General features: G+C 35.0%; 1 protein-coding gene across 1 annotated transcript in view; it reads right to left on the bottom strand.

Moving 5' to 3' along the window:
* The window catches only part of CNTNAP4 (contactin associated protein family member 4), a 221,585-nt gene that overhangs the window by 139,287 nt on the left and 59,007 nt on the right, over positions 1–23,291 (bottom strand). The window contains exon 3 of the mRNA XM_088129777.1: positions 8,665–8,858. Coding sequence (XP_087985903.1) covers positions 8,665–8,858 — 194 coding nt within the window. The remainder of the gene's footprint in view (positions 1–8,664; positions 8,859–23,291) is intronic.

The following is a 23,291-nucleotide window of genomic DNA, read 5'->3' as shown; positions in this document are numbered from 1 at the left end:
TGTTACAAATACAGAAGCCATCACTTGTGTACACTAGAACTGTAAGGAAAAGATCATTTCTGCATATTGTGTAGAAGATAATGAGAATTGCTCAGTATGCAATATGCATAATCCCTCTGAAAAGTATTCAGCCAAGGTCACAGGCTTTAAGGCAAACTATGGTAAATGCTGAAAGGAAATAAAATTACTTTCTTCCACTTTCATAAATTAAAGTGCTAATTACTATGCAAAAAGTTAAAACATAGCAGAACTAAGCCATGTCTGAAAGATATGTGGTCAAGCTGTACTTTCAGCTTCAAATAACACATTCTTAAAAGATGTCATATCATCTTGTGATTCCCATAATCTGAGTTACAAACTGCATTTTTAAGGAAAACATGGGTCCAGACTATAACCTTATAGAAATCATAATACTTCTAGTATATTCTGCATGGTACAGCATTGTTTCCTATAGGGAAGCCTGTCTTCTGATCCGTTGTTAGGTAATCTTTCCAAACTTGTGGGGCCACTCAGCAGACCATCACAGATTCTTATTGTGGTCTCCCACACTTATGGTTGATAACATTCATGTCCTAATGTCGCAAAGTACTTTTTCCCTAATATATCCACAGAATAGCATGTGTACAAGCAGAGACTGGTAATCCAAGAAGTGTGAACTCAACATGCCAGAGAACAGGGATGGTCAGTTTATGAAGGCTGAAATTCTAGTCATCTGTCACCATAAGCCATGTTGAGTAGAAATGAGTTGGTATTCAACAGTGTATTAATGGCAACATGTTTGCTATATTTGCCTCAAAAGAAAGATCATATAACTAGAAATTAGAACTTGGGTTTTTTCCATGTCAAAATACAATTTATTGTAAGATTCATTGATACTTACATCATGCTTTTCAAAATATTTTCCATGGTTCTACCCATTTCCCAGGTTATGCCTACAAAAATTCTGTATGGCAATACTTGATAATGATGGTCTAAGATTATGATCGAAGATCATCCAGAGAGATTGATACTTGTGAAGATTAAGATTTAAAAATTTTCCTTGCCCAACATACTATTTTGTATGCCAGCAGTGAGAAACAATGGAGGTCAATATGTGTAGCTCAGGGTTGAACTGTGGAGTCCTTGGGGTTCTCTGAGCTTGGTTCTTTTCTTGTAAACATTTCATTACCTGGCTAGGTAACATCTTCAGTGCTAAAATGGGATGGGGTTTGCTCTCTATTTATCTGCTGTGGCCTGCTTTGCCAGTGCTGGTGGGGGTGGGGGTTCTGCTTTGCTCTTCTGGTAGTTCATTGTTTAGCATATGTTGACTGCTTGATTGTGACCTTTGCTTATCTGGGTGATGATTGCTGGAGATGATTGCTGGTGATTGACTGCTGGTGAGGTGATCTTCTGTTCTTTTGTCTCTTTTGAATAGTATGTAGATGATGTTAATCTCTATGTGTCTGTTAATTGTTGCCTTGTCTGAATACCAGGCTTCCAAGAATTCTCTTGCATATTTGGATTTGGTTTGGTCTAAAATGTTGACAGTTTCCCAGTTAAAACTGTGGTTGAGTCTTTCCCAGTTTTAACTGGGAAACTGTCAGTATTTTAGACCAAACCAAATCCAAATACGCAAGAGAATTCTTGGAAGCCTGGTATTCAGACAAGGCAGCAATTAACAGACACATAGAGATAAACAGCATCTACATACTATTCAAAAGAGACAAAAGACCAAAAGATCCCCTCACCAGCATTCAATCACCAGCAACCATCTCCAGCAATCATCACCCAGATAAGCAAAGGTCACCACCAGGCACACAATCAAGCAGTCAACATACACTAATCAATGAACTACCAGAAGAGCAAAGCAGAACCCTCACCAGCACTGGCAAAGCAGGCCACAGCAGATAAATAGACAGCAAACCTCATCCCATTTTAGCACTAAAGATGTTACCTAGCCAGGTAATGAAACGTTTGCAAGAAAAGAACCAAGCTCAGAGAACCCCAAGAACTCCACAGCAGTGAGAAACTCATGCCACCTCAGATATTGATCAAAAATACCTCTCAACATGATTCATCACATGCTAGCTATGGTATTTAGCAAGATCCGGAAGACTACAGCTTCTCCACTCTTGGACTCCATGATGTTGACTCTTCAGTTTTGATGAGTTTCTGAGTGACAGTTCATAGATTCTTTAAACCAATGCTTGTAAATGCAATTATGAAGAATGACCAGTCTTCTAAAATATCAGCAGCTGTTGCAAAAAAGAGAAAGCATAGCAGTTGACAAGTTAAGACTCTGAGGTGTCAAAATTAGAAATTTGTAACTGCTGTGTTGCTAGTTGATGACAGAGGAGCATTCCCAGGTACAAGTCCTCATAGCTCAGGGAACTGCTTTTTGGAGATAGCTTGCAGATATATAAATCTCACTTTGACTGCATTGGTGTATCATGTGTGTTATAGTTTCCTTGTAGCTATTGCTAATTTTTATACATTGTGCAAGCTCATATTGTAGTGTAAGAATGAAGGAACTTTCACATCAATGAATACAACTGGGGAAAAAACAGAGTATGGATTCATGTCTCTTTACACTGTTGTTATGGGTACTGAGATAATTTATGTGAAGTGCCAAGTTCTCTATATCTATTGATATTCTTTTACTACCACTCAAAGATAAATGGTTTCATCTATAGGAAAATAAAGATATAAATTACTTTCTAAAGGAGACCTCCTCAGGCATGTAGCTCAATATGTGGACAGCTTCAAACTGCATGGAAACCAGGTGCACAGATGCCTCTCTGTCTGCTGATTGATCCATGATCTCCATGCATTCAGCCAGAGGTTTTAAGTAAAGTAGTATTTGTGTTTGCTTGAACTTGAGGGCAGCTCTGAATGTTCTAAAATGTCCAACTGTATTGGGTAGCTGTTTAGTTATCTTTCAGGCTTTGGCTAAAGTACGAAGAACAGGGAGAAATGCATCCTGTTTTCTTATCCTGGGGTTGGCAAAGTTTTCAGGTGCTAGGCACCATTCAATTTGGTAATATAGCTGCCAAAAATAAAATCTCACAAAATAAGTACATCTCATGAGATTACAACATTGGCAAGCTCTGCTGTGCCCAGTTTGAAGCTTTGGTGCATCAGTGGCTGTCTGAAAAGGACTCACATCTGCCCACTAATCCATTTAGCTCAGTACTGCAGCTTACAATGATTCTCCAGGCATTCATACAGGAGCCTGTCTCAGCCTCAAGATCTAGACCACTGATTTGCTGCAATTTGCTAGAGAGAGGTTATTATTAGTGGGTTTCATTTATGTTTCAGGTCCACAGAGCTGCAAAGATTTGGGTGCTGGGAGTACAAGCAACAAATATTACAATTATTCCTATGATTCAATGATAAATGATGATCAGCAAAATCATGATTAAATGAACAGGAAAATAGGTCCTTCTGGAGTCATTTCCCCTATACCCTTAGATCATGGCCTTTAAGCTTATTTCCAAAATAGGCAATATTCTCAGCTATTTCAGTGACCTTGCTGTTCTTCAAGAGGTGGATTTCATTCCCAATGCTCTTTATCAGCTTGGCACCTGTGCAATTGTGGCAAGGAAAAAAATACTGATATGTTTGATCTGTGAACTTTTAATTCCTGTAAAGCAGTGTTTCTCAACCTTGGCACCTTTAAGCTGCGTGGACTTCAACTCCCAGAATTCCCCAGCCAGCATGGCTGGCTGGGGAATTCTGGGAGTTGAAGTCCACCCAGCTTAAAGGTGCCAAGGTTGAGAAACACTGCTGTAAAGCATCTGCTTCCATAAACTCTGAAACAAGGTAGACTTAGATTTGTGTTATAACCTTTGGTTGTTAAAATTGTAATTTCCTAACTGAAACTACTTTCCCTGACTATAAATGATCACAAATGTTCCCTGATCATTTATTTACTCTGTTATAAAATGAATGCATGATTTCCGTGCTTCTGTGTAGTGGACATTATTTGAGAAATGATCCATATAAACCTTTTTGCATCTATTAAAATTACTAGATTTTCTGAAAATACAGAATTAGTCCATATAATTTAGACTAATTTGCTACTGCCTTAAAAAAAATAAATTATAGAACAAAGTAACTTGTTGAAGTAGGATCTGAGATGGGTCTTTTAAAATTCTGTTCAATTACATTTCTTATAAGGAAAATGTAAACTTTTCCCTCAAGTTTTAGCCTTTCTCTTTCAGCTGTTTTTGTAAGAATAGCAGCTTTTACAAGTACTAATAAAACATTCCTATTGAAGTGGGGGGATTCCATGATAGAGGAAGTAGATGGTTTATTCCCCACTGATATTTATTATCAATTATACTTTTCTTCTCTCTACTCCATATAAGATTAGTTGACTCAGATGGGAAGAGAAATACTATAAGAATTCAGTGGAAAAAAGAGACTTTGATACAATAGAATCAAATGTTTCCCTGACCGATTCTTGATGACTTTTTGTCCTTACTATAGCAGACCTTTCCACTGCTACTCAAAGGATAACTTTTTCAGTTAACCTACTTCTGGAAGTAGATCTTCTCTCTGAAAGAGGGAAGTTCTAGGTAAATGATAACCCTCAGTAGCTCTACTTGAAGATCCAAATTCCTCTAAAAATAAATTCTGCAAATATATTACACAGGGTTGTAATCAAAATAATGGATACAAGGATTAAAATCTTTTTTAAAAAACTCTACCTGTTAACTGGGTTAACGTCTTGCTTTCTCTCTCTCTCTCTCTCTCTCTCACACACACACACACACACACACACACTAGATTAGAAAAACTGGGATGTTACATAAATGGACAGGCTCTCAGTAGTGGTTAAGGTACCAGCCTAGAAACCAGGAGACTGTGAATTCTAGTCCCACCTTAGGCATGAAAGCCAGTGGGTAACTTTGAGCCAGTCACTCTCTCTCAGCCCAACTCACCTCACAGGGTGGTTGTTGTGGGGAAAACAGGAGGCGGAAGGAGTATTAGGTATGTTCGCCACCTTGAGTTATTTATAAAAATAATAAAGGCAGGATAAAAAATATTTTAAAAAATGAGATACATAAACATGGCAAAATGAAGTCCAAATGCACAGAGGAATAAACAGATTTCTCCTATTGCTAGTACTGATATTTTTATCACAAGCATTTCAAGCAGAAACACCATCTAGTTACTTTCAGAGAGGAGCACACCAGTTCAATTTGGCTATTAATCAGCAATACCACTCCTCTAGAGCAGCAGGTAATTGTGCAGATTTTCAAAAAGCCAGCCAATCACATCCATCCATTAGAATGAGGAGTGTGGTGGAAGGGCAATAATTTCATCAGTCATCATACATTCTGTTGAGAGAGTTATTGCATTCACTGTTAAAAGGGGTGTCAATTATCAAAACAGTGAACAGATGTAAAGTGGCTTTCCTTCTCAACACCTTCCATGCCTTCCTAAAACTTTATAAGTGTCTCATTTGAAAGTAGACTACTTGCTGGAATGTTTGTGTGGCAACTTTTTCTGTCCCCCAAATAAATATTATCAGTCAGAACTAGTTATATTTGAATGTTTTTAACAATAGTCGCTTGGATTTGCTTTCCTTGGATGAACTGTTTCCAGTTAACTGCAAAGAGTCTGACAACTGTCCCTGGTGTCCATCCTTGGCCTTGAGGAGAGCAAGAGACCTCATGGTTAATACTGCCTCCCTCCTCAATTTTTGGGATGCTTTATATAAAGTTTGAGGATAGGACTTGCTACCAAAAAGTAGCAGTGGTTACCCATACATTAGTGCTCAACCCAAGGAATAGGAGTGAAGACCATCAAATGTTGCTGCCATTCTGGCACCGAGACTCACAAGATGCTACCGGAGCACAACTGCTCATATTGCAGAGCCTTGAATTTTGGGGGATATTAATCTCAACTTTTAAAGCAAGAAATACCACTTGAAAGAAATTAAGTGAAAGAATATATACAATTGTTTGATCTGAATTTAACCAAATATAAAATCAATCCTTTTTGGAAAGGTAAAGTTGTTTCCTCAAAATATGTATTTTATCCATAATTGCAGCTGCTTCATCAGAAAATTGGAGGGTAGTCAAAGGTGTTCTAAAATAAAAAAAAATCACAGAGAACAGTCCCAAGAATTTTACACTAGCAATTTGTTTCCCATTTTTGTAAATAACACTTCAGGGGATTATTACATTTATTGCTCCAAAGAACAATTTAGAATGATAGTGAACCCAGTCTAGAATGATTAACAACAGGAAAAAAAAAAAAGTCAAATCTTTTAAATGGTCCCATAGAAGTTAGTGAAACATAGTAAAGCAGAAAGTATATATTGACACTGGGATTTATATTTCTAAAAACAATCAAATATGCACTTAGGATTGTTTACTTTTTGTCTTTGAGTATCTCAGAAAATCGATTAAAAAAGGTAATGAAGCCTAGAATTTATTAGAAAGTTTAATCCAATATTGGATGCAAATGTTTCTTTTTTTAATAAGGTCTACACAGAGAATAACAATTTCATTTTAATAATGCCCACATGAATATAAATTATCTTCTCTATAATGCATACAGTGTCTATATAGGGCATGATAAACTAGTTGTTTTAATTGCTTGTACAATCTGAGTCATGTAACTATTTCAAGCTCCTTTTCCTACATGATAGCAGCCAATCAAGTAATATTAGTTCAAACAATCATGAATTCACCTTGTTCAAACATCAATGACATGTAGAAAACCATTTTTATTGGCTGCCCCAAATTACAAAATTCTGTGTGTCACAATCTAAGAACATCTAAAGGTAGTCACATGCAAAAGGGAGTAATTCTGTCCCCTGTTGAAACAAGGGGCAAGGCAAAGCAGTTTGAAATTAGAGGAGAACATTAAGATGATGGAGTCTCCTTGCTAAGAATGTTCAAATGAACCCTGAATAGTTGTCTGCCAGTGATAGTTTAATAGATCCCCGCATTAAGCAAGGAGGACTGGATTAAATAATGTATCAGATCCCTTTTAGCTACCTGTTATGATTCTAAGACCTCTCAAAGATGTTTAAGAAATGGCTGATGTTTTTTATTAATGCAGATGCTGGTTTGGGTCATCTTTTAACAAATTATCTGAGTTTGTGACAAGCCTCATCTTCAGAGAAAACTCCTGTTGAAGGAAGGTGAAGGTGACATTTGCTTTTCCCCCTTTTCTCTTGCAAAACTAGTTCAGGGGGTTGCAGAGAAAAGAACGAATTAATGAAAAATGACTACATATAAAGCTTTTGGAACAGAGATTAGAAGCAGCTTCATTGCTTTCATTATCCCCAATATTTCATTGAAGAGAAACTATACATGCAGGCAAAACAGTCAACAGCTGTAGATGTATCTTCCCAACAGAAAATATTAAAAGGTTTGACAAAGTCTCTCTTTTTTACAGGTGCCCTATTTTGGCCACAACAGAGAGATTAAAATAGCTGATCTTCTAATCCTTTTCAAACTATTCATGTTCTTCTATCTCTGCAATACCATTAAGTTGCATTTAAATTTTCATTGTAATAACTTTAATTTGCTGTTTTTATAATTCTTTTAACATTCTGGATCCATTATCCAAATAACGGAAGGTTACTCAGAAGCTTCTTCTGAAAATTGGTTGTAATTTCAATACTTAAATTACTCAGTAACATTTATTCAGTTAATAAATTGTTCTATTCAGTGAGTGCATGTATGCATCTTTAAGGAGTCTAGACATTACATTATCAGCTATTCATTATCCTCAACACTATATATAAGAAATAGTTATCTTATTCTAGGCCCTGGGGCTGCTGTTCCCCCCCCCCGCCCCAGAATTCCAAATGTAGCTAATTGAAAAATATCACAGAACTAAGTTGTTAAGCTAAATTATTCAATAATGGAACTTTACGTTAAAATATATATATACCTATATATACTAATACACTGCAGTAGACTCAGATTTTATCATTTTTTAGCATATATACATTGAAACCAATGGGACAAGGTAGTCATGACAAACTGTGGATTCAACTCAGACTATTTAAAAGTTTCCAACTTTCACATAGACAATTAAACTGCTACAATTAAGTCAACAGGTAAAGTATAACTGAAAATCTCCAAATAAAATGAAACTATTCTGAAGGTTCTCAAAAAGAGCAAGCAGAAAAACAAATATCTCCCAAATCATGTGGTAGAATTTTCTATTATATTTTCTACTACAACAAGATATTTAAAATGTATGGTGAATGTACACAGATAAAAAGTACTAAGATTAGTATTTCATATAATAGAAAAAAATATTTAGCAATACAATGCTATGATAAGGATTCTAATATTTAGAGTTAGATTGATATTGCAAATATTGATAAAAATTAAGATTCAGGGAAACGTTGGACTTTTCCTCTTTATTTTTATAAAATGACTATATTACTTTTATGTTCTATAATCTCTATTTTATTAGTAGCATCATCATGATTTTTTTTTTCAATAGTGAATGTTACATGCATCAAGTATTATGAAATGTTGGTCTGTGTTTTGAAATATCCATATTTGTATCTATTTTTCTTTCACTGTAGTTTTAAAACTGATCACACAGCATCCTTTTCTTTTCTGATCAAATTATATTACCGAAATGTACCCAACAGTAATTTTGGTTGACTGAAAAATGACTGTTGTTGTTAAATAAACATACCCAAATGCTTTCTTCTTGACGATATTGTTTCCAGTTCCTTCCACTATCACTAAACATCAGGAGGTAACTGGTTACCCAGTTTGAACTCCCATATCCACCTTGCGTAGCAACAGCAGTAATTTCAGTCCTTTCACCAAGATCGATCTGGAGCCATTGGTACTTATTTGATACAAGTGGAGTCCAACCACCAGCACCTTTAGTGGTAAAAGGAAGAGAAATCAAAAAGAAGAATCAGCCTACAGCAGAAGCATGGGAATATGACAACAAAACAAAACTCCATGACATTGTAGCTGAACCATAACTAAATTCCTGGCACATGTCTATCACTCATTTTCACACAAATATCAACATGTTAACTGAGCAGGAAATACAGGCAACAGATTCATATTAAGCAGGAAAATCGATGTCTTCATTAGGTCAGTGAGATCCAGTGAAACTATCTGTTATTTCATTTGTATTCTAACTTTTCTCTGGAGCTCAAGTTGGTATACAAGGAGTCTTTCTAGGCTCAAACTTTATTATGGTCATGAACCAAAATCAAATAAAATTACAGACAAAGCAGGACATTTTATATTCCTAATGTATACCTCAAGAACTATCAATATAGACAGTTTAGTCAACCTGTCCTATAACGGTGAGATCATTGGAGGGTATATCCTTGTTGCTAAGTAACAAAATTTGGCAGTTAAATAAATGACACTGGGATCTGTATCTGCTAACTTACATGAAATTCCTTTCTTCAACTGGGCAAGTTTTTCAACGCAGCTAAAATGTCCTTTATGTCATATTAAAACTTCTGGTGGGGACAATGGCAGCTTAGTCATCTTTCTGTGAGAGGGGAGATGGCACCACAGCTGAATCAGTGGCTGGCAGAAAGCGCTGGCCACCTGACTTGCTCTGGATCAAGGAGGAATTTTGGGGTTCTCTAAGTGGTTGATGGATCTCTGTGGTTTGGCTCAGTTCATTTTTAAGCTGAATACCACCAGTCAATTACCTAGTTATTTCCTTGGCCTTATCCAGCCCTGATATTAAGCAGTCTTCCTTAATTTTATCCATACAACAAATTCCCTGTGAGATAGCTTAGTCTAAGAAAAAGAACCAGTCTAAAAGAGAGATGGCTACTTAAAAGTGAAGAAACAACAAATTGGTTCAAAGTATTTATTATTTAAACTGAAGATAACTGATGATATTCTGTCTCCAATAGATACCTCAAGCCTGGTTTTCTGAAACTCAGTACTAAACTTCTAGAATTACATGACAGAATCTTTTACATGATAAACTCAGAATACTTCACAGAAGTCCTGAGTCACCATTAGAAAAGATAGGATTTGCATAATATGCATACAGATAAACAGCATCCCTAATTCAAGTTGCAGATTGGTCACTCAGAAGGCAGCATAAGTCTTAAGGAATTTTATTGTGATTTATTCCAAGGTGCAAAGGATTGCATCCTTACCCATGTATTTAAAGGCAGTTTAGGATTCTGCTATAGTGCCTTATTTCTGTTCAACATAATACATGGAATCACACGGTTTCTGGCTTTTCCAGAAAACTGTCAGACCATTGCAGTAAAAGCAAAGAGATTTTGGCTCCTTAAAGACTCACTGTCTCTCTGTGTGAGTGTCTGAAAAGCTTCCCATGTCCCCAAATACAATTTGTACATAACATTTGCACTGCTGTGTACATTGTACATTTATTGAAAATAAACATTTATATTATACATTTGGTAGTCTATAAATTGAGGCAGGACCTGAAATCGTGAATTTAAATTACAGGAAGACAGATTCTGGTCGAATGTGTGGGACGGGGAAAAAAACCTAACTTTAACTCTAGTTTGACAGTGGAATCAGTTAGTGAGATTGCCTTCGCTAAATATATTGAAGCAGAAAACAGTCATCTATTGTGGATATGTTAATTTGGATTCTTGCATGAGTAAGGGCTAGGCATAAACTATCTCTTTCAATTCTATGATTTTATGGAAAGAACTCCAAAATCCATGAGCAGGTCAGCTCAAGCAACACTAGATGTTCATTGGTCCTTTCATAGCAAGCAATCACCTCTGTCAGTTCTCAGAAAACAGTGGCAAAATCAGTGATTCAACTCTACAAAAATTAATAAAAGATGTGTGGAAGCCTAAATAATTGTTTAGTCAATAAACACAGTCTAAACAATGAATAGCTTTCATATAACAATCAATAAGCCTCCAAGCCAGATGTTTATAAACGATATGCCCATAATTTACTTCTTAATAGTTGTTTAGCTTTGATAAGCAACTTGCAGAAATGAAATCACAGTATGTAATGTGAATGTTTGTAAAATTCGTACCCTACCTTTCCTTTATCAAGTTAGGTTCCGGAATCACAGACTCATTCTGCTTTTTTTTTTTTTTTGTCCCCCTCAAGCAACCTATGTGGTAAGTTGAGGAAAAAGGACCGGTCCGAAACTATCATGTCTGAGCTTCATGTCTTTTGCAAGATTAGACTGTAATGAAGTCAATTTATACATGAGAAAATATATTTTTAAAGCTCTTTATACTTTTATGAACAAGAAGAATACCAACAGAAGAAAAAGATGAGAAGGACTTGCTCAGAGTAGAGGGAAAGATACAGTGGGGAATTGAGCTTGTTCTGTTATACTGACTTTTTTCTTCTTCTTAATAGTGACAGACTTATCATTTTTATGATTCAGAAGAAACATCAGCTCTAATGCTACGATTGATTGATTGATTGATTGATTGATTGATTGATTGATTGATTGCAAGCTGGGAATTGGATCCTTTTGCCATTTTCCCCCAGAAGGTTACTAATATGGGCTAATTCTACCTGTAATGATGGGAAGAAATAGGAACACAACCTGTTTTCCAATACTCTGTGTCTTTCCAAGGACAGAATGGGAAGGTGGGGAGCATTGCCTATTTTCCTGTGCTATGCATGAGCACATTAGTCAATTATGGTTTTACTCAGTACTATTTCACTTGTCACTTAATTTGCAACAGTCAGTTCCTACATCTGTTTGCAAATATGGTTTGCAAAAGCACATACAAACATTTCTATAATTCTGCATGTCTGTTTCTCTACTTTTCCCCAGATTTTGTAGGTGTTTTTACAGTGTGCACAATTTATGCAAACATCTTCTGTAACATGATGTTTTTTGCACTTTAATTTATAATATTTATTTACTGATCATTGACAGAAATACATTACGAATGTAAGCATATTAAGCTGAATTAAAAAGTAGCTACCATGTATCACACTTCAAATCTGTGTGTGCTTTGAATGTTGCCTTCTTGAATGAATAGCATTAGTCCAAGCAAGATCAATTGATTGCTTGATTGCCTGATTAATTGGTGGATTCCTGACATATTGGAAATTCTTTGTATATCCCAGCAATTGCTTTGTTAAAAGAGTGATATTATAAGGATTTTTTAAAATAGTGATTAAATGTTTTCTTATTACACTATCTATTGGATCTTGAAGTTTGCCAAAAGTTTGAAGGACTGTAGCTTCTGCACTAGACATATTATTTCAGGTTTTTTTTGCATAAAGACTCCAATTGTCCTTATGATGCGATTGGAGTATATTTAAGATATCAAATAGTGTGATCTTTTTATATCAAGATTTGGTGTCATAATTTGCAGATAATATATCACAAAGTCAAATATAATTTTCCTTTAAAATATTATATTTCCATATCTGGAAGAGCATTATGGAATAACCTTCATACAATTGAAAAACACCACACAATTTGCTTCATCTTCATATTCAAAGCAATAAAAATGTAATCTACACATGCCTGGTCCAATATGTGAATGCTTGTCCTACTTGTGTGTGCAAAATAATTGAGACACTAATAAAACTTTTTTTTTTTTTTTACTCCTGAAGACATTCCCATCAAACAAGAATTGTGTAACTATATTGTAGTGGGATCTGTATGAAACAATGGCTGACAGAATGCATAAAAAGAGCAGAACTCTGGAAACATTACCAATAGCAATAAAAACTATTGTGAATTTGGCACGTTTTCTATCAGTACACGCACAGTAAAATGGTATGAATTGGGAGCTAAATATTCTGATTTAGAACAGAGCTAAATGACCCCTATTCATATTTTACTCCACTACTGAAATTGTCTTCTGCTGCAGAATGGATGGCTTAAAAATGGATTTGGCAACAACATGTACCATCTGGTGAGAAGAATGTAATCCTTTTTCATTAAAAAAAGGATATGACTACCATAATCTATTATTTCAAGGCTAGACCACTGACATCAGTTCTGTGTGGAATTTCTCTGGCCAAATGCTTCCAACCTTAACTTGGTTCATTAGCATAGATGCAATACTCTTTTTCTTCTAGCATATTTGTAGTTTGGAGACAAAACCTTGATCCATAAAATCCAGAATAAGTTATTCCCCAAAGATCCTGGAAATCACCTTTTTCCTAAACGCGGCTGAATATAAATGTCTTTACTTGATAAAAATATTAAAAAATAGAAGATTCCAAAGTATGAAACCCGTCACCCTTGGCAGTCCTAAGTATCTTTCAAAAGCATTTTTTTCCATTAATTTTTATTAAGTCCTTTGCAAAGTAAAAACAATACAAATTTAAAGAAAGAAATAAAGAGAATAAAGTAAAAGTGATGAGTAAATAGAAAATAAATGAAAGAAAAAAGAGAAAAAGAGAAAGAAAGAGAAAAGGAAAGTTATAAAGAAGAGCCTTCTGATCTTCTTTACAACAGTTATAAATGCATTTATATTTTATCCTCTCTTCCTAAGGTTGCATCCTGGCTTCCTTCTTTCAATATTCTACCCTTTCTAATCATCAAACCCATAAATTACAAGTTCATTTTTCTCCATTTTCAGTAAAAATTCCATAAAGGGTTTCCAGTCACTAACAAATGTAGTTACTACATTTTTATGTGGGTTGAAACTTATGGGAGAATTATTTTTTATTAAACTTTACTAAACCATACATCCTTTCAAAGTATACTGAACTAGCTTTGTATATGTTAACTACTGCAAGGATGTTATGTGCTTCTCACTGGAAAGGCTGTTTGGTTCCTTTCTTTGTAGTAAGTTGTGGGAATATGCTTCAATATATAGACTTTGTATCCAAAAAGTAAATCTGACGTAGAATTCAGTTCTAACTAGAAACTATTCCTGGACTATAATTTAAGATAGATTTCTACCTCATCCAAACTTTGTATCTGATTTCATGGGGTATTCCATTTAGAATAGATTCTCAGTATTGATTCATTTATTATAGATTATAAATTCAGTCAATGATTAATACAGTGTTGACCATGGTTACTAATATGGATTTTTTTTTTTTTTTTTGATCTACAGCTCAACAGTGATTCTCAGTTTTTTTTAAAAAAAAGCAATACAATATAATTTATAATTCATAAGTAATTGATAATTTATAAAACTGTAATCTCCATGATATTTTAGATCCCTTGTTTACTTGTGCTTTACTATTTGTATTCCTTTCATTTGTCCTTTATTTTTCTTTGTTTATACCCTTTTTGGGGTTGGTGAAGATGAAAAAAAAATACTACTACACTCATTTCATCCCAAATCTAGAAAAATATTTTAAAAAGAGAACAATAATAATATTTCCAAATTCTAGGTAATCCTCTGATAGAATATAGGCATTTTTGTCGACTGACTCAGCATTTGGTTGTGTGCATCAAAGCTCGGTGGATGCCAGTATACAGATGGAATTGGCTAATATTCCCAGATGGTAACATTACCATGAAACATTCCATTATCATAATAGAATGTTACCTGGAACATAATGGAAGCAGAATGTAGCTCTTATTTGTTTAACCATAAATGCTATGAAATGCTTAACATCACTGTCCCAAATCCTTTGTATTCCAACCATGTATGAGTTTGCCTTGGTCAACTGACTGCGTGTTGTGGTGTGAGTTAGGAACCATTCCAAAGCCACTATATTCAGCTGTTTTATTACTTTTATTGTAAAGCAAATATTTCCAGAAGTGTAACCGTCAAAGCAGAAACATAATTGGACTTTGATTACTGAAAATATATATTTATTTACTCAACTGAGCAGCAGTAAGCAAAAAAGGGGCAAATAAATATAAGCTTCATTTGGCTACTATGAGCTCACAACACAGCTAGATCTGAATTACATGACACACATTTATAAATATGGTAACTCTATGATAATTACGCAACTTCCCTTGTACTGTCAGGAAAATCAAACATATCGTCCCATAAGGAACTACTAGTATATAATTCCATTGATATACCTCATCTTGCCTATAAAATCATCATAATTTTTAGACTTTATTTCTTTTTAGGCTAAATTCAGATGAGATCATTTTAAACCATCTTATAAATATGGAAAGCTTCCAGTTAAATGAAGATATCTCTGACTTTATATTTTATATTTTGGGCATGAACAGTGACATATTTCAAAATTCCCATTAGAACCACTAAGTTTTAACATAGATCATAAATTTCCCTTCAAACCCAGGGGAACTGCAACCTTGTCGGATGCCTCATGGATCAGAATTCATGGATTCTCGTTGATATAGCACATTACAATGGTATGAATAAAGAAAGCCTCCTGGCTGAGGAAAGCATTAAAGCAAGAAACTCAGGAGTTGAGAAATGGGATAAATAGAATGTACTTCTGGGCAGCCAATTTTAAATTGCTACTGGCAATAATATGAATTTTGTTGGAGTCACTGTATTGATAGATCATATTAAAAGTATAACAGAAAGTACAATTGAGCTAAACTTATGTAAGAGCAGTGTTTTTAAGCATGGTCACAATTATCTTGATTTCCACAGCCAAGAAGGTTATTATTTTGAGGAGTTAATTTTTTCATATATGTAGCATACTGAAAAAGATAAGAAAAATGTTTATCTTTATTCCCTAATATTTCACAGAACTTTTCACAAGCAGCAATGAAAATGGAAATTAAAATGGGATTGCTTCTTACACACTAAACCACCTTATTTTTTTTTTCTCCTAGCCTCAATAAAATGTATTTTTCATATTGCAGGTTAATCCTTTAACCTCCTATTTATAATTTCTTGAAGTATTATATATAAATATAGTTAAATCAGCCAACTTAAAAACCAAATAAGATTTTTTAGGTATCTACTGTATATCTGTGTTATGTATCATTAGGTTTAATTCTATCGTTGTGTATTGTGGCAGTAATCAATCTATGTTTAACTGTTTTACATTTGAAAACTATATAGGCCTACGCATATTTGGGTAATTTTTCACAGATCATTATAGCCTCCTAGTTTTAAGGAGATATTATAATGGACAGCACTTAGCATGATTGAAATGGCAGAACATACTGTTTAAAAAGTCATAATATTTACTGCATATTCATGTTTCTGCAGATTTCATTTACTAAAAGCAAAAATGGAATTCTATCAATTCCTGATGTTATGTAAAAATGTAACATTGTAAAAATCAATGTTACTATTCAAAGGCATGTTATGCAGTTGTGATCTGACACTGTCAGCACTTTGAGGTGGTCCAGATAAGAAGCACCAACCCTGAGTACTAACACTACCTTTATGCAAGGTTACCGGAACAGAATCTTGCAAGTCTGAAAGTACCTGTCCCCTCCCTTGCTTTTACTCTCCCCAAAACTAGGGCCCCTTCTATGATGCTTTTACCACCCCCTCCCTCTTTCGGACTCAGATTTCATTTGTGAAGCCTGTTGTCTAGGCTGTGGCTCTTCCTCCTGTCTATTTGTGATGGAATGGAATTATGAAGGCCAGGCTCAGGGAGATAAACATTTTCTTAGCTCGCCGGAGGAGCGTGGGAGTTACAAGAGGATGAGACTGGCACCTCCCTGAGGAATTCACAATGTTGTGGCTGGCTGACTTGGGAGCTGGGATTCCAGTCTGGGAAGATCGGACTCAAGCTAGCAGTCCACAGCCTTCTACTTCAGGTTTGCAGATGGTAGGAGGGAGGGGGGCTGTTTCTTGCTAGAGATTGTAGCTAATAAACAAAGCTGAACTGAATTTGCATTGTCTCTTGGAGTTCCTTGGGCTAGGCCTGATATCAATCTTCCCAGACTGGAATCCCATCTCCCAAGTCAGCTAGCCACAACATTGGCTCAGGGAGGTGCCAGTCTCATCCTCTTGTAACTCCCACGCTCCTCCAGCGAGCTAAGAAAACGTTTATCTCTCTGAGCCTGGCCTTCATAATTCCATTCCATCACACTATTCCCACATATCATTACAGACACAGAGAGTCATTGTCATGTTTGAAAATGAAGTTTTAGGAAAAAGACTTCCACAATAACTTACATAAATAAGATTCAATGTCCTGCTCTTTATTATTGAATCTGTGTTATAGTTTGACCATTCAAAAAGTCATCTGATGGACACAACATGTAACCATGTCATGAGATGCACAATTTGTTCAAAACCACTCTCAGTTGCAAGAGAACTACTAAATACTTGCATAGCTGGTGAGAGTATAGTTAAAATCAGTGCATGGGAAATACAGATTAATGCTGAGACGTGCAACAGACAATTAAACTGAAAAACTCAAGGTCATCCATATCATTTCCTAATGGAAGAGACAACTATATAGTTCAAATACAAATGAATGCTGATGATTTTATGTTAGCCCTTTCTAATCTAGGAGCTTCCATAGTTCCTACTATATCTCTCATGATTTCCTCCCAAGCAGCTTGAGGGACTCTGTCTATCCCACAGATACTCTCCCCCTAGTCTTTCGAAACAAAACTGTTCTTTATTTAGGCAAGTGAATCATTTAAAAAAGAATAGTAAACAGGGCCATGAAATGTGAAAAATACAGCAATATTGTATCATTCATTTTCTCAATTCTTAATTTAATTTTTTTTTTTTTTTACACATTTATCTTCTCAAGCCTGCCTCCTTTTTCAAGGTCAAATTTACAGAACAGTGTTGAAATGTTCCTAAGGCTCCTGACCATTTCATCTCAGAAGTACAATGTAGACTTGGAGTTTATGAAATTGCCACCACATAATATTTCCTTAAGGCTTAATATCAAGGCAATAGCAGCAGCTGCTGTCTCGTAATGAGGCAGTACAATAAATCATCACTGAGTTGATCAGTCAACTGGCATAGGGCTTATATTATATTATATTATTAAAAGTTCAGTGTTCCTGTCCCCAGCATCTTAGACAGGGCAAACTTTTTATTATTATTATTATTATTATTATTATTATTATTATTATTATTATTAATAATAATAATAATAATAATTCTGACCAAGAGAAACCTGTGAATACCTTCTGTGAATAACCAGAACAATTTCATCTACAGCAAGAGGAATATTATGGGGCAGCTTGGCATGATAGCTTTTGTGGGCATCTATTTTCTTGGTTTCTTGACCAATATATCTTTGTTCTGAAAATAATACATAAACTCAAGAAAACAGCACTAAATTAAATTTCATAATATGTTGTTGAAAATGAGAGGAATTGTCTTTTGTTCTGGGAAAGAACTAAGTATGCAAAGCCTAGATAATAGGTAAATGTTTCCCTGATTTCCATTTTCACCATAGGGAAACACAACCCACAAAATGAACTAAACTGACCAACGTGAAATCTTGCCAGAAAATATGATCAAATCCTGAAACGTTCTCACCCCAAGGAAGATCAACAGGTCACAAACTGCCTGCATATGTCTGAAAGTCCTTTTTGTTCCACAAATTTCTACCTAACTTTAATGTGAGATTTAGTTTACTAAGAAAACATCCAATACAAGGTAATTAAATGAAAGGCATTGCATGCAACTCACACTCTCTCTACATTACTCACACATAAACATGTAGCACTCCAATCTAGATCTCTTCTTGTCCATGGAAGGAGGAAAAACCCTCTATAAAAATAAGATTAATCTCCTTACACTGTTATGCAGTTTAACATTGCACTCACTGTACATAAGAATAGACTTTTGAACTCTTTCCCACTGAAATGTGCTTAAACTCTACTGAGCTATGAAAATGGGGCAGTCCCTGATAGCTACATATGCAGTGTTAGTCAAATTAGAACCTGCCAGTGCAATTTAAAGCCACAGAAATATCTCACTGACATTCTAAACTGTTCCAATTGCCCATGTTTGAAACTCCATATCTTGAAAGAAAACACATTTACATGGGATAGCAGAGATTTAAACATGACTAAACCCCAAATAGGTTGCTGAATCCATCTAAATTGCCAACTACCTGACAGCTATTAACAATTGAAAAATGAAAAACCTAACCACGAAACCTAGTCATGGATCTCTTCATGACATTTCATGGGGATTGTTTTATACCAATGATATTTTTATCAGTTGAATTAGCTAAGACCCCAAATTTAGAACTTCGGCATGACAAGGATATTACAGTGCTGTACAAAGCTGTGTCATGTGGTTCCTTTATTTTACCCCTTTCTCGTTTCTCTACTGCAATTTGGGAATCAAATACTTTCTGACTGCTTCAAGCAGCAAAGGCCCTAATGGAATAATAAATTTTCAGCACTGAACAGATCTCAGAGGCTTTATGTTAAAACCATAACTGCAGGCAAACTACTGTATTTTTAACAATACTTTCTGATGTTTCAGCTTATCTTTTTTCTCTACGGTCCCTCTGTTTCCTTGCCATATAATCTTTCAAGATTAAATTAAATGTTTCTCATAAAAGAATTTTAGAATTAGAAGTACACGATCTGAAGTTTGGATGGCATGGTTTTCCATGGTACAACAAAGTCAAGGTTAATGTAGATTTTAAGAATTATTATATTAGAAGGGCCATATTGAGAATATGGAAAAGATATAAACCCAGACTATGCCTGAAAAATGCCTTTATGGGTCTCAGCAGAAGAAGCATTTTACAGGAAAGAAGCAGTAGGCAAAAAAAAAAAAAAAGAAAGAAAGAAAATGGTGAATTTATCAAGAATTGTTAGAATAGGAACATGGGGAATATAAGATGAAATCAAGAGAGCAACTGGCTGCAGAGCAATTTAGTCTTCAATGGTTTTCATATGCACAGTTAAGAGAACTATTTAAGGTAGATGATAGGACATTTGGAACTGAGCATCAGAAGACAGAAGTTGAAGCTGAACTATGTACAAATGATGAACCTGCAAGTGCTAAAATGTATAATTTTATTGAAATTTGAAATGGAAGAAGAACAAGTGAAAGACTGTATGATAAATGGGCTAAGAACTTTGGACATAACATATTAATGGAACAGTGGGAAAATATATGGTCAAAAGGATTGAAATTTACATTATGCTATAACTTAAAAGAGAATTTTTATAAAATGATGTACCATTGGTATATGACTCCAGAAAAATTATCTAGAATGTATAAAGGTACTTCAAATTTATGTTGGAAACATGGAGGGTCATTTTATCGCACCTGGTAGACTTGTAAAAAGCCAGAAATTGTTCAAATACATATAATGATACAAAGAATTTTAAAGATCAACATTCAACTGAAACCAGAACTTTTCTTGCTGGGATTAATGGACAGTCAATTAGAAAAGCACCATGGAAGATTATTTTTATATATGATTACTACTGCAAGAGTATTATGTGCACAAAAATGGAAAGGCTCTGAAATATCCACAATGGAGGATTGGTTGGTGAAGATGACAGAACTAGCAGAGATGGCAAAATTAACTTTTTGATTAGAGAAAGATCAACAATTACATTTATCAGTGACTGGAAACCCCTTATGGACTTTTTTCTGAAAAAAGAGAAAAATGAACTTGTGATTTATGGGTGTGAGGATTAGAAAGAGTAGCTTATGGAAAGAAGGAAATCATGATGTAATTTTAGAGAGAAAGGGCAAAATATAAATGTATCTATAACCACTGTCAAAAAGATTGGAAGCCACTTCTTTGTAACCTTTTCCTGTTCCTTTTCCTGTTCCTTTTCCTGTTCCTTTTCCCCTTCCTTCCTTCCTTCCTTCCTTCCTTCCTTCCTTCCTTCCTTCCTTCCTTCCTTCCTTCCTTCCTTCTTTTCTTTTCTTTTCTTTTCTTTTCTTTTTTCACAATATACTATTTATCTTTATTATCTTTATTTTCTGTAATGGTTTTTACTTCTTTAAAATTTCTTCAATAATATATATAAATTATTTGGATCTCCCATATACTTCCATATAAAATATTTTGGAGTGCAGCTGGATTTCTTACTGAAAAATATTTCCCTTAAATGAACATTAACTATTTCTGTTTAAAATTACATTTAAATGACAGACAGAATGTTTGTGCCTTTGGCTGCACAGAGGCCAATTAATTAGATTGCTTTAACTGAGATTTTGCACACTGCTTTCTCTGTATACCATGTTCTAAACTGATGCTTGAACTGGTTTACAACAGGGACAGTACAGTTCTGAGCTTTCTGTTGTTTGGTCTGAAGTTTTATGCCATCACTATTTATTTATTTATTTAATCAATCAATCAATCAATCAATCAATCAATTTAACTTTATTGGCTGCCCAACTGCAGTGGACTCATCTACTATTGCACTTCTACTTTGAAGTCTTTCAATGAAAACACAAGTTTCCCTGTTGTATGCTGAATATACCTCTGTAGGACTTAAGAAGCTGCTGCCTGAAATACTGGTTGAGACAAACTTTCTGGGTAAGTTTCTGACTCAGCATGCTGTATCCAATAAGTTAATTTCCTCTTGAAGACCACTCTTTCTGCGGTTTCTCAGCCCCCTTTTTAATATTACTTCACCCTACACAAAGTTAAACAAAGAGTTCTTGATTTGGGTATACAGAATAATAGATCCAAATTTCATTCAATAGTACACATTTTTCTTATGGTCCCTTTACTGTGCTTTGAGTTTAAAGTTTATGTTTGCACTTCTTACTTGCTTGAAAAGTTGGTCAGAAATGAAAGTTGTTTGCTTCCTACTTGCAAACTTCAAATCAGTCCAAGAATCAGTAAAGTAACAGTAAATACATAGTCGTTTTTGTAGACGGTACGTAAAGGCTCAATAGCAACTTTCTTCATCCTGGAAGACCTATTTCAAATGAGGGAGTCTAGATCCAGCCTGTGGTTTTCTACTTTGTAGTTTTCACTTTTTCGTGGGTATGCTTAAATTGCTTGAATGTTGTCCTAGATTAGACATTTTTTCCAAAATGGAGGAAGATATTGTTTTGTGGGAATTAACCACAGAGTATCATATAAAAAGCAGTGTGATGAAGTAAAAACAAAAAACAAAACAAAACTTCATTGGGGGGAGGCTTAGCGGGTGTAATATCATTATGGAAAAGGAGCTACCAATTTTCATATTTCTCATCGTAATGTACTACCTAAAAAATCAAGCTGTTTTCAAATATTTTATGATCAGTTTCATAAAGGTTGCTATGAAAGTTAGGGGATTGCTTTATTGTGCCTTTTGTCATTCATTCAAAATGAATGAAATTAAAACCAAATATTACAGCTGTTAAACTACAACTAAAAAGACCAAGTTCAAGTCCTTACTTGAGCTCATTAGGGGAACTCTCTCTTGGGCTAACCTACTGCACCAGGTGTGGTGGTGAAATGCAGTGACCTTATTCCCTCCACCTATATACGCACAGACAGAGGCCCAGACACAGGTCTTGCAAAGAAGTTAGAGAAACAAGCAGGACACAGATGTAATCAGTCAATCAATAATAAAGAAAAAGCCCAGAATTTGATTGTGGTTTTTAACCTTACATTAAGTTTCATTAATACGGCAAATTGCTTTATTCTAAGCAATTCACCTAAATAATTTGCATACTAAATATTATGTCCCTTTTTTCTAGCATTCTTTCATTTATTTTATATTCCATTAGCACAATAGATTATCTGGGTAGCCAGTAACATTTGCAATAAAAATGATAGATTGTCTAGATTTAAATTAAGTGGCATATCAGCACCTGTTTTTTGGATCCATTGACATAAGCTTCTGTTCTTTTAACTCTGCATCAAGCTTTAACAACGGCTATACTTAGAATGCAACCTGTTTTATGGAATAATATCACTAGCATCTTGTATTATCCTTAATAAAAAGTTGCTTTGCAGTCAACTTCTTTTTTTCTTCTCACACCAAATCTCAGCTCTACCCAGAATCCTATTTTGCTGATCTATGGGTTCAGTATGGTCCCTTTGTTAAATCAACCTATAAAACCTGTTTCTCACAATTTGTAGAAACATCAGCATCTTATCTGGTATACTACTAAAAGCAATTTCATGATGAATACCAACACCCTGATATTTCCACAGATATTCAGTTCTAGGGGGTGGGGGTTGTGAGTTTGTGTGCTGACATACTAATGAAATCATCCAATTCTGGGACAATGAACATCAAATCTTGATTTTCTTCTGTATGGCATCTTTCCAGATATGTGAAGAGTTCTCCCCTATACTGCTTAGTCATCTTTTATCAAGGCTAAACCTACCCAGCAACTTTAATCTCTTCTCAACCCTTATTTCTAGTCCCTAGATCATCTACATTGGCTTCTCTGCACTTTTCCCAGTTCCCACACTAAACACAGAGGTCAAAATGAGACCTGACCAATTTAGAATAAAGTGGAACAATTGCTTCCCATAATTTGGAAATGATACTTCAGCAGATGCATCAAAGCTGAAGCATCAGCTATCCTAGTCCAG

This window comes from Python bivittatus, unplaced genomic scaffold, assembly GCF_059951505.1.
Source record: "Python bivittatus isolate LINGU-HERP-01145 unplaced genomic scaffold, Pbiv_v1 ctg000850_np1212, whole genome shotgun sequence".
NCBI lineage: Eukaryota > Metazoa > Chordata > Lepidosauria > Squamata > Pythonidae > Python > Python bivittatus.
This window is presented reverse-complemented; position numbering and strand designations above follow the sequence as displayed.